Source organism: Andrographis paniculata, unplaced genomic scaffold (assembly GCF_009805555.1).
Source record: "Andrographis paniculata isolate CXL003 unplaced genomic scaffold, ASM980555v1 Contig57END, whole genome shotgun sequence".
Classification (NCBI taxonomy): domain Eukaryota; kingdom Viridiplantae; phylum Streptophyta; class Magnoliopsida; order Lamiales; family Acanthaceae; genus Andrographis; species Andrographis paniculata.
The window spans coordinates 3,143,700-3,156,877 of record NW_026137592.1 but is presented as its reverse complement, the minus strand read 5'-3'; the positions used below and the strand labels follow the sequence as shown (position 1 = coordinate 3,156,877).

General features: G+C 26.0%; 1 protein-coding gene across 3 annotated transcripts; it reads right to left on the bottom strand.

Annotated features, from left to right (window-relative positions):
- Positions 1-5,396: 5,396 nt before the first annotated feature.
- On the bottom strand, positions 5,397-9,314 carry LOC127257503 (sm-like protein LSM8). 3 transcript variants are annotated; one of them, XM_051283960.1, is made up of 7 exons: positions 9,125-9,314; positions 8,891-8,978; positions 8,285-8,388; positions 6,588-6,628; positions 6,432-6,506; positions 5,853-5,905; positions 5,397-5,768 (listed from the first exon to the last, which is right to left on the bottom strand). In XM_051283960.1, the coding sequence occupies exons 3-7, from the start codon at positions 8,319-8,321 to the stop codon at positions 5,678-5,680; spliced, it is 297 nt and encodes a 98-aa protein (XP_051139917.1). In that variant the 5' UTR covers positions 8,322-8,388; positions 8,891-8,978; positions 9,125-9,314; the 3' UTR covers positions 5,397-5,677. The 3 variants fall into 3 exon arrangements, with proteins under 3 accessions (XP_051139917.1, XP_051139915.1, XP_051139916.1); XM_051283958.1 differs by lacking the exon at positions 8,891-8,978 and having other exon boundaries at positions 9,047-9,314; XM_051283959.1 differs by lacking the exon at positions 8,891-8,978.
- Between the last annotated feature and the right edge of the window lie 3,864 nt (positions 9,315-13,178).

Here is a 13,178-nt window from a genome sequence, read left to right as displayed (position 1 = left end):
ATAAAACATTTTTGTCTTTTTTATTATGAACCAATATAATACTAATATTAAAAAAATTGTGTAAAAAACAAGTATTATTTTTATTTTTTTATTTTTTTTAGGATGATGTGGGAACCCGCAGCCTCTACCCGAAAGTGCGCGCCAGGTAAACCCCCGACCGAACCTAATACCCTGCAAACCAGGCATTACAAGTATTTTTATGGGAAGGAGGTAATATGTTTATATTCTCAAAATAAATTTCAAGTATTTTTAGATTTTTTATTACAAGTAAATTCATTATAAATAGTACTCCCCTCCTTCCACTTACCATGTTTATATTTCTGTTTTTATCCGTCTCACATCTTATATATTACACATTTTAATATCATTTTTAATTTCCTAATTTATTTTTTTTAAATTTAAATTAAACTAATTAGTTATTTCAATACTATTAATTTATAATTATTTATATTATAGAATAATTATTTTCAATGATACATTCTCACTTATCTACTAATTATACTTATCATAAATTCTCGTAACCCGGACATGCAATGTGGGACGGATGGAGTATTTTTATACTCTCTTCATCTCATAAATATCTTCTTTTTTTTTTTCATTTTATTTGTCATGACAAAATATCAAAAAAAAATTTAGTAATTATATTATTTATCTAATATTACACATATTCTTATAACTTACAATATAATATAAAAATATTCTTATTTTTATATTATACAATACTAATAAGATTATTTTACTTTATTCTTACTATATATATTAATATAATATTAATATACTTTATACTACGTCAAAAAAAAAAAAAAAAAAACAATAATCTATGTGTTGTAATACATCATTCAAAATATATATCTTGAATTCAAATAAATTTTTCTCAAACCAAATTCAATTTTTTTTATTTTATTTTATTTTATTTTATTTTTATAAACAGACCTATCTATTAATAACAATAATCTAAAATCTAAAATAAAAAATTGTTTGCTAGCCAGCAACGCCTTTTTATCTCTATATACATAACGGTTATGACATGCACTTGCATAATAGGGTGTGTTTGTTCGGGGTTTGAATTTTGAATTGAGATTTGAATAGTAAAAATTTTGAATTTGAATAGTTGTATGATGTGATATAAATAAGTGTTGATGCCATGTTTTGAACGTAAAATTGATTTTTAGTATAATATAAAAAATAAAAAATAAGTATTTAATTTGATGTTTTTGGGGAAAAAAAATTAGATGAATAGTGTAAATCCAATCCCCCGAACAAACACATAGTTAATGCTACAGGATTCAATCTAATTAATTTATTAAATTTGGAGAAACGTTTTTGGAATTGAATTTGAAACTATATGAATATTAAAAGTTAAAGGGAGAAACGTTTTTGGAATTGAATTTGAAATTATTTGAATAATAATAATGAAAATTTTTAATCCCTACATGCAAATATGTGTTCATTTGACTGAGATGAATTTTAATAAAAGTGAGTAATAATTGTTATATTTTTTTATAGTAAAAAATATATATAAAAGTGTAATAATTTTTTATTTAAAAATGAAACGAAAATATTTTTAATAACAGCCAAAAAAAAAAAGTGAGTATAGATTTGAATAACGAATAGAGTATTATATTTTGAATGAAGTCCGAATAAAATATATATATATATGTTTTTTAATTAATTTTCGTAATAATAAATCATTTTTACAACAAATGAGAAATAAAAACAACAACTAGCATTAGCTTAAAAAAAAAAAAATCTTAATTAATTTAGTGAATTCATAAACCTATTTAATCTAATCACTAAAAAATCTTAATTCAAATAAGTGCTCTCAGAACAATTATATAATCACATGATAAATAAATAAATCCAATGTATATTTTAATTGATTATTGTATAATTTTATTTTATTTTTCTAAAATATCTTTGAATATTAATATTATCTTAGTATTATTTAATTGTACCTATAAATGGTAGATTAATTAAACTGCTATTATACCAAATTTTACTTTATTTCGGATTATATTAATACATAGTAATTATATGATTATAGTAGATAAAAAAATATTATCCGTTTTAATCACTCAAAAGTAAACACACCCTCGTAATACAAAACAACAACTATAAACTATACTTCATCCGTCCACTTTTAAGGGTCACATTTAAATATATTTGTATAATTTTTTTGTACAAATGTTTTATATTAATATTATAAGGCACTAATTGAAGTATTTTTATAATTTTTTTTTTATTCGTGCTACATTTTGATATAATAATTAATATTCAAAGATCAAACGCAAAAAATAAATAAAACTCTTACAGCCAAACAGAGGTCGTACTTCCTCCGTTATTGAAACTTATGTCTGTTTGATCGACACAAATTTTAAGAAAAAATTGATAAAAATAACTTTTTTTCTTTTATAATAAAAATATATTCTTTTTCTAACTTTTTTTTTTTTTAAAAAAAGAATATTTTTCAATAATATAAAAAGAAAGATATAAATTTAGATAAAATATAGATAATAATATTCCCTTCCGTCCCAATACAATAGTCTTATTTATCATTTTTATCCGTTACAAAACAATAGTCTTATTCCCATAAATAATTATATCATCGTAAAACTACTTCATACTTTTTCATATTTATTACACAATCACAATGACAAAAAAATCTTTTATTCATATTTTTTACCGACTACCAATATAATATCAATATTCCTTAAATCTCGTGCTCAAACCAATTAAGACTATAGTTATTGGACGGAGGGAGTACATTTGGGGTGTGTTTGTTTGGGTGTTTAGATTTTGAGTTGATATTTGAATAGTTGTATGATGTGATATAAATATGTGTTAATGTGATGTTTTTAATGTAAAATTGATTTTTAGTATAATATAAAAAATGAAAAATAAATATTTAATTTGATATTTTTGGGGAAAAAAAATAAGATGAATAATGGATGAACCAATCCAAATAATTATTCCCGCCATGATATTCCCAATGATTTGCTTTCCCTCCAAAAAAATATATGTTGCTATTACTCCTATAAATGTAGTAGAGGGATCACAAATGTGTAATTTTTTTCACACACAAAAATAAATAAATAAATAAAATTTATGCAGTAAAGAGAGCATAATCATTTATGAGTTGTTTCGGTAAAGTAAACTTGCTATGGCTAAACTGTTTTTTTAGTTTCGTAATTGACCCCTTTATCATTTTAGTCTCGTAAGTGGAGCTTGTTGCAAACTAGTCCCATAAGTAAAAAATTTTCGCTGTTTTAATCTTCCGGCGCCGGAGATGACAGTGTGGCTCGCCGGATGTGCACGTGGAATTTATTTTATTTTATTTTTTCATTTTTTTAATTTTTTTTAAACTTATTTTTAATTTATTTTTAATTTTATTTGTATTTTTTTATTTTTTTAATTTGGTCCAATTAAATAAAAAATAAAAAATTTAAAAAAAATGAAAAAAATAAATAAATAAATCACTTGTCCGCCAGGTGTTGCTGACCTGACGGGTTCCGGCAAGCCACGCGGGCGTCTCTGGCGTCGGAGGACTAAAACAGCGAAAATTTTTTACTTATGAGATTAGTTTGCGAAAGACTCTACTTACGAGACTAAAATAATAAAGAAGTCCAGTTACGGGACTAAAAAAACAGTTTACCCAATTGCTATATTAAACTTTTATCTCAGGATCATTCCACTATATAAACTATGTAAGGAAAGTTTTCTTTTTAATTTTCTACTTTATCTTATATTGTAATTTCCTCCTGATCAATTTAATACAAGTTTTTCTTTTTATATCTTGTTTACAATAACAAAGAAAAAAGATCTTAATATTAATTAACATAATACTCATTCCGCTATCAAAATCTGTACTTATTCTTTTTGCATTTTACAAATGAATTGAGCAGATTTGGATGATAAAAGGTAGTATTATAATTTAAGTTTTACCTATGAACATTAAAAATGACAACTTTTTTTGAAAAAACAGAGACAATTTTTCTTTTTTAATGTTTTAAGAGTATTAATCGGTATCGAAAGGATGTAATATATATATATATATATGTATATGTGTGTGTGTGTTCAAAGTTAGACTGTGTCAATCAATTGTTCTAAAGATATTATTTTGAAGTAGATTTCAAATATGGCTTTTAAATCAAATCCAATTTGGTAGCACCAAACAAAACAAACTATTCAAGTAGTTACAATTTGCTTATTTACACCTCAACTTAAGATTTTATTGATTTTAAATGTATTGATAATGTCATGTCATAGATGAGAAATAATTTTATATTGCCAAATATCTGAGATAAAGATTATCTACATAAAACATATCAAAACAAAACATTTATCATCTTCATATGCACACTCTTGAGATCATTGTATAAGGTCGATATGAAAAAATTGATATCTTCACATTCACGTACAAGAAAGCTGCAAAAATAGTCACATAGCAGAAAGTCGTCTGGTAGTCACCAAGCAACATTGCCACCGATTTATCAAATCGGAAAAATAATTTTAGGAATAAACTCATAAAATTTAGTCTTAGACACCACTGAAGGGAAAATACTACCCAGTGGTCTCGGAATCATAGTCTATGGCTTCTCCCTTCGACATTTACGGCGACTGGCCGAGGACCATCGGACATCGGCACAGCACAGGGAAGAGAGAATCCATCAAGAAAGAAAGACTAGAATTTATTTATTTTTTTTGTTGGAGGAAAAAGGATAAATCGCAATGGAAGCTGGAATCCACGAGCTTATTAATGAATAATTAATTAATTAATTGTAATTGTAATTATTACATATATTTCAATTTTATATATAAATTAATTAATTTTGATTGTAATTATTAAATATATTTAAATTATATATATATACTCCTCCCTTCAGTCCCGAAACTATAATGTTGATTGTTTTAGTCAAGAGATTTAAGAAGGATAAAAAGATACTGTAATAATAATAAAAGAGTAAAGATAGTGATATGATTATTTATAAAAATAAGAATATTGATTTAAAACGGACAAAAATAATAAATAAGACTATTCTATTTAGAACAAAGAGAATATATATAAAAAAAAAATAAAGAAACTCTACGAGTAAATGATTAAAAGTAGTACTTCCTCCGTCTGCTCGTTTGTGTGCTCATTTGACCAAGGCACAGATTTGAAGTAAAATAGGTAAAAATAAAAAGTAAAAAAATTTGGACCGCGGAAAGTGTAAAATGTAGTATATTTAAAAATAAAAGTTAACAGTTCCAATTTAAATTATTTCTTTAGACTCTCGAACTTTTTCACATAGAGATCCCATCTCAATTTTTGTTGCGTCACTATACAATTTTACAACCCCTCAAAAATATATCATTTTCTCTTGTAAAATCAACAGTTATATACATACTGATGGAAGTTGATAATGCTTCAGCAACAGGGTGAGAATCAATTTAGAAAAGCATCCATCAATTCAAGTTTTCATACAACTTCAAAATCTGCCTTTCTCTCTCCTTCTCTCTCTCTCTCTACCCTCCTAAGAAATTTGTATTCATCAATCAACAATGAACAATCAAAATATCAAGTTAATGTGCAAAGCCACACTTCATTTGCAGATTCCTTAATTTTCTACACACAAGCAAGTAATCGACGAACACCGGAGTCATAAGACACAGAAACATACTCACAAGATGTTACAAATCAGTGAATAACTGGCTTCAATGGATGAGCTCTGAGTTTCGACAAGTCTAGGCTCGCATCTAGCTCTTCGTCTAGCTCTCCAACAACGCTTCTACAAATGTAAATGACCAACAGTCACATTGATTGAAGTGAAGCAGAATTAGACGATTGTTCATAAAAACAGAAACTAGCATACATGTTGTCGCCTCGTATTATGTAGAGCCCCAACACAAGTTGCTGTACACCTTCCTACAAACAAGAAGAAATTTGTCAATCAGAATATCATTTTTCTAATTCTCCAGCCCCCCACATCGGACATAATAAAATAAAAAGAATGGCAATATGGTAGTCTCGGTGTCACTTGTTGTGAATGCTAAGGGCAAAGGAAATATCATTATCAAGAATCAGGGAAGTGAAGTTTACCCTCTTATCTTCATCTCGTTGAGAAATCAAATTGACGAAACATTAAACAAAAGTAAAATTTAAGCATAAAGAGCTCCCAAATCCAAAGCCAAAGTTACCATTAGGTAAACAGATACAAGCAATAAAATTATTGCCAGTAACATTATCTTAAAAAATTTAAAGTATAAAATAAAAAGTGCTCTAGAGAACCTTAGAGCATAATTGGCTTAAGGTTCAACCAAAGTTGATTCAAGAATGAACCCGGGGGAAAATTGAAGTGCAGGAAGAAAAGGTACTTAAAAAAAATAATATATCCAAGATCACATTAAATAGGCACTCTGATTTATATGTTTGCTGTTTGTAAGAGACATACCTTTGTAGAATACACCCGTTCGTGAGACTCATCGAGGATTATGTTGGTAGCTTGGTCAAATCCTTTGAGAATTCCCTAAATGAGACGATCAATGATTTCGGTAAACCAAAAACAAGACAAATATGAGTTACCATATATCCCAAACATGAAGCTTACCACAATATTGCGTCCGTCATTTGTGATGATTGAAATTGTCTCTGGCAATAACAAGAAGGAAAGTCATAAATTGATAAAATGCAGAACATCAGAATTTAAAAGGAAAATCTTTCTCAAGGAAAATTTTGAGATAAAGCTATTAGCATTAACAGTCAAAATTGGCATGCCCTTGCAAAGATGTTGTTCCATTACTCAAGACCATAACTAAGAATCCAACCAACTTCAAAATTGAAGTGCAACATATTAAAGGAACCCATAGTTTCAGCTGACACTGCCAACATTATGATGATGGAATTTATTATTCGCGTAACTCTGTGGTGTTCTATAGGCACTGCTAGTATCAGACCAAGATAGATAAGAAATTTATTAAATAGAAAACCAAAATAAAAACATGTCATCCTTCAATATAAAGATTATATAATTCATTCTGTAAATGCTACAGGATTCCCCCATTAAGGTTTCTTGCAACATTCGTACAAAGGCTAGGATATACAGCAATACAAACACAAGCCTTCATACATTAATTGTAGCTCATTGTAAGCATGACTCAGGTCTGGTTGGCTGTGTTTTCAGCCATTTTGAATACTATTCATTCTACGTTAACATATTTCCCCCCCTAAAAATCATATCATTAAACACCTATTTTTTTTTTCATTTAAATTATCACATCCAAACACACTACTTTTCATTCAAAACATCACCTTTAATACCCATTTAAATTTTATTGTTCTAAAAAACAACAAAAAGAAACATATACTTTGTAACAAAGTGAACTATAAGGGAGTAGGAATTATTGTAGATCCTTTACTCATAACATATGTTGTATAAATAGTTGGATAAAATTATAGCTCCTGATATAATCATTAGTAAGGCAGGTATATGCATCTATTGGATATACACCCAACATGATTAGACAAACATGCAAAACTTATGTTTTAACTACATTTTTGCACCATTCATTTTAAGAAAAAAAAATCCTCATAAAACCCATTGTATAAACCACCTATATTTAAAGTACTCATCCAGCACCCATTTTCCATTCAAATTTCTAATATTCCTAAAGCAATCAAAAACAGTAAAATACTTCCAAAACAAACTAAACAAACACTTGAAGTTTGCAAATATTTTGTAATAGTGTAGACTATCCCATAAAATGAGAAGTTTTACAAAAGACTTGAAATGCATATGGAGGTATTGAGAATGATCCAGTATGTAGGTTATTAAAATAATAATAATAATAAATTGCAGGACAAATATAAGGCTCACAATGCTTGATGAATTCTGCTACTAGGAATTAAATGTGAACAGGAAATAAAAAATAGGATAGCAGAAGTTAAATGTTGAAATGAATTATGAACACATTAAACTGGAAAAATATGTGTATACATATAATTTATATAATGAATGTAATAGAAGGAAGTGGAAAAAAATGATAAGAAGTATTCAAAAAGGATTTGGCTCTGCCCATAGTAGACTCTGGATGTCTCAGTACAAAATGTAGAAGACAAAGAGTTCACAGTTCATATTAAAACAAAAACATGACTTCCTCGATAGAGTTTGAAATAGAGTGGCGATTAAGAGAAATCTCTTACTAAGCTTTCCACTGGTTAATCACTCACTATTGTCCCTGTGTCTATAGGTATTCAAGCACATGTTCTAAATACAAAAGTGTAAATGGAAGAAATAAAGATTCATACGGTCAACAAGGTTTTCGAGTCCTGTTGCACTTGCCATCTTCTACCAACAATATAGACGAGCAACTAGTGTATTGCCCGGGGATAATGGAGCTTTTTTCCGAGTTCTGTTCAATGAAAATGAGCATGTGATTAAATGAATGGCAACAAATGGTTAGATTTACTCTAAAAACAAGATAAACATAAGTAAAAAGAAACAAATACCCAAAAGTATAAAAAGATGCAGAAGGAACATTTCCATTTTTTTTATATAAGTCCCAATAACAAATGCTCCATAAAATTGGAAAATGGAAATTTCAACAAAAATGGAAAAGTGACATTCTTGAAAGTTTGGCCCAAGCTTCTGAAAGTGACAATCTAAATGAGATTATTCAATGGTTTAGGCCAAAATTATGAAGCTGTTAAAACCTATACTGACAAATAAACTCATCACTGGACAACCGAAAAACAATGCATTGTCTTCAATTTCTACAACTAACTAATCATTACAGAATAATTCTCAATGCACTAGCAATCAATCAAACAAATGCACCAATTTTGATTTGCCAGTTTTCCTATTTCTTCCAGTGAATCACTTCTATATCAACACGACATTTTCTCAAACTTTACCTTCAAAACACGTCCACCCCTTGCCAACAAAATCTCTACTTCAACAATACAAGCAAATACTCCTCATAGTTCTAATTTAAGCATTCTCCTGTCAATAATATAATTTAAAATAACAAATTGGGCGAAAATCGAAAGCCTTAGCTATGTGTGAAGTACCCAAGTCACAAATTTTTATGCAGCAGTAGCAGTAGCAGTAGCGGTAGAGGCTTGTTGCAGACTAAATAACTGACTTACGAGGACGAAGAAGAGGAAAAGTCGAACCGAGGGAGAGATGGAGCAGATGCGAAAGACAAGGAAGAGGAGAGTGAATTCGGTGGAGACGGCGACAAGGAAGACGGCGAGGAGGAAGCTGGGGACGACGAAGAAAGACGACGCACCCACTGGACGAATTAGATTAGGGTTTTTCTATAAATCCGTCCAATTATACATTTGTTTTTTCTTATAAATAAGGGTGTTTTTCGAATGTTCTGAGAAATTGAATTTAAGTTTAGATATTGGGTGTGTTTTTTGTATCAGTTTTAAAAAATAATAATAATAATAATTTGAATTTAGTACGAAAATAATGTTTATTTTGCGAAAAGAAATTAAAAAATGCAAATACTAAATAGTAAAATGTGAGAACTCGATTAAAAATAATTTAAATTTTATTAGAGTTTAGAGTTTTTGTTTCACGTCTATTTGATATGATAGTTAATAAAAATAATAAGGATGTATTTCTTTAGAGGATTTTGAGAAAAATTGAATTTAAATTTGATTTTTATTTGAATTTTAAGATAAATTTGAATTTATGTGTTTTTTTTTTTAATATAAATTTGGTTTGAGTTTAAAGAATTTTAATATATTGATTTAATGGATAATAAAAAATAAAAATAAAAATATATATTAAATTTAAATTTTAAAAAGTAATAATAATATGATTTGATTATGAGTTTATGTTATATCTACATGTATATTTTAAAAATTTTATTTATTTGTATTATAAAAAAATTTTACTATATAATATATAATTATTATAATTATCATATTATTATTTTATTATTAGAATAATTTTATAAATATTAAAAAAATAAAAAAGCTGCACAAATTGCAATGTTTCGGTTGGATAGAGAGACAGGGGTGATTTAGCTGAATTTTTACTGTGTACTGCACAGTAAGATTCCTCCTGATCAAGTTGGGAAAACATACCCTAATATAAATTTATATTAGATTAAATTTATAAAATTAATAATAATAATATGATTTTGAAAATTAATTTATGTTAATTGCCATTGAACACAATCAATCAAGTATCATAAAATAAAAGGGAAAGTAGAAGGAGTTTTGAGATATTTTTGAATATGCACATTGTTTGAACTGTGAATTTGCCCAAATCATATCATATTATATCATATATATATATATATATATTTGAGCTCGTTGCGCCCCCACCACAATATAAGACAAGAATTTATAGGATTTTTAAATTTTTTTTAAAAAAATTTGATTTGGTGAAAGATTTGATTGGTTATGAATTTTCAACAATTTTGAATTTTTTCTTTTGTTATTGAATTTGATTAACTATTATATGAATGTAGACCAATACATTTTTTTTTATTCTATGTCATATAATATGTTTATATAATTTATATATATATTTTTTAATAATAATAGTATAATATTAATTTCTAATAATTTTTTATGCGTATATATATTAAATATGGTGTAATTTAAATATTAAATTTATTTTTTTAATAATTATTTATTTTTATTGATTATTTGATAGAATCGTTTTATATACTTAAATATTTGTAGATTTTGCAAAAGTTTTAATTTTTAACAATTTTAGTTTTGTTATTAATTGATCATTCACATATCTTAAGACATTAATATTTCTCATGATACATAATTATTATTTTAATTAATATTAATGGCCCCAAGTAAAAAATTTCAATAGTTTTAGTTTTTTTTTTTAAAGAAAAAAAATTATTAGTTATAAAAGACCGTGAATAAAAATATTTTTTTATTTATGTGCAAAAATATTTTTTGTTTTATGTATATTACTATTATTTATATAATATTTTATATTTATCTTGGATAAACATTATGTATAATTAAGAGTTTTTAATTAATATTAATGGCTCCAAGTAAAATGAAGAGTTTTTGTATTTATTTCTCTTAATTATGATAATGGAGAGGAATCGAAGAGTCTTTTTTTTCTATTACTTTGTCTTCCAAATATGGCTCTATATATATATATATATATATATGTGTGAATAATAGTTGATCTATTTCATCATTTTCATCAATAGTGTGTCTCTCATTGCAATGACATGTTCGGCATGCTGCCGATTTTTAAATTTGGTGTACCCATCGAAGTTCTTTCCGGTAAAGTTTGTGTTCGGATAGTCTTGTCTGATGTGGGCGTCTGCAGTGGTGGACTGATGCTGGTTCTATTTGTTGTGTCTGTTTTGCCGAGAATTAGTGGATGATGATGATGTTTTTGTTCGAACTTGCAGATGATCCTACAGCAGCTGTAGTTTAAATCAGAAGAAGTGTTAAAATTATTGCTATGGGTGTAGTGGAAATTTTATTTGTTTTTCCTTTGTTTGCAATAGAATGAGAAATTTGTTTTGTAGAGTATTGTTGGATTATATATATTTTTTATTTTTTAATTTATTGTAAGATATTTAGTGAAAGAAATTAATTTGATGTAAAACAAAAAAAAATATGATAGAAAGATGGCTGGTATGTAGATTCTTGATATATTTTTTATTAATAAACTTTTAATATGTTCGTATGGAAAAATAATAAATGCGTAATAATATCCAAAGTAAATGCATAAAATTTACTAATTTAAAAAATCATTATGCAACCACATATAAATGTTTAAAAAATAGTATATATATATTTATTTTGTTTTTTTATGTGAATTTTAATAATGATAGTCTTATGTTTTAAATTTATTTTAGAATTACAACATATATATTGATAAATAACTTTATATGTAATTATGATTATAAAGAAGATATAGAAAACATTATATTAATTTTTTAAAATGTAATTTATTTTGCATTTAAAATTACTTGAATAATACTATTATATTATAATATTATATTCAATTAAGAAATAAAAGTAAAATACTACAAAATTAAATATTTACGAAAATAGTATAATTTATTAATATGATTTTATTTTTTTATATTAATTAAAAATATATAATAGATAAAGAAATTACTATAAAAAAATAAAAAATAGCACAGCACGGGTATTCTGCTAGTTGAATATAAAGAAAAGATCCTAAATAATACTTTCTCTAGCCGTCCATTTGAATGCTAAAATGTTTTCTTACGATTTTAATAAAAATAGATAAGCTTTTATAGATATATTTTTTGTTAGAAAAAAAGAAATATATATATATATATATACATATTAGAATTTTGATGATAATCCAAAAATTAAATATACATAATTTTCCAGGAGAAAAAGTTACAGATATTTTGTATACTTAAAATTTTTTATATTTTTATTTTTTAAATATATTTGTAATATTTGGTATGATTAAAACTTAATAAAAATAAAATATGCATTTTATATCTAAATGAATGGAATAGATATAGACTCAATTTGTCCCTTGACAATCTATCAATTTTTTTTTATTTTAGTTCGTCTCATAACAAAGTATTTATTTCATTTTTTAGCAATTGTATTATCTACCTAACATTACAAATACTCTTTCAATTTACAATATATTATACAAATGTCATTACATTTATATCATATGGTTAATTTAGTCTTTTTATCTTAATTTATACTTTATCTCAATATAATACTAATATTTTTAAAACTTCGTGCAAAAAACAAATGAATATATAGATATGGGGCTGAGAGAATATATACTTTTTGAGTGAACTTAAAATATACTATCTCTCCTTGTACTTAATATTGAAAATACCCCCTTGTAGTATTTGTATATTTTTTTTACAACTATCATTTTGTAATTTTTTTCTTAATTTGTACTATATTTTGATATAATACTAATTAATATTCAAAGATTTACACGTAATAAGTAAATGAGATCCTTAGAGTCGGACTAAAGTAACATTATTTTGTAAATTTAAATTTAATTTTATTAGTTTCGACGACAATAACCGAAAAATATAAAATAAGAAGATAAAAAGTGTTTTATACTGAATACAATCATGTTCACATCCAAATTGCACCACTAGGCCCAACAACAAATCATATTACACGAATTATATGGTGCAAACAAAATTCGAAGGAGTCGAAAATTTAAACCATAACCGAGTCA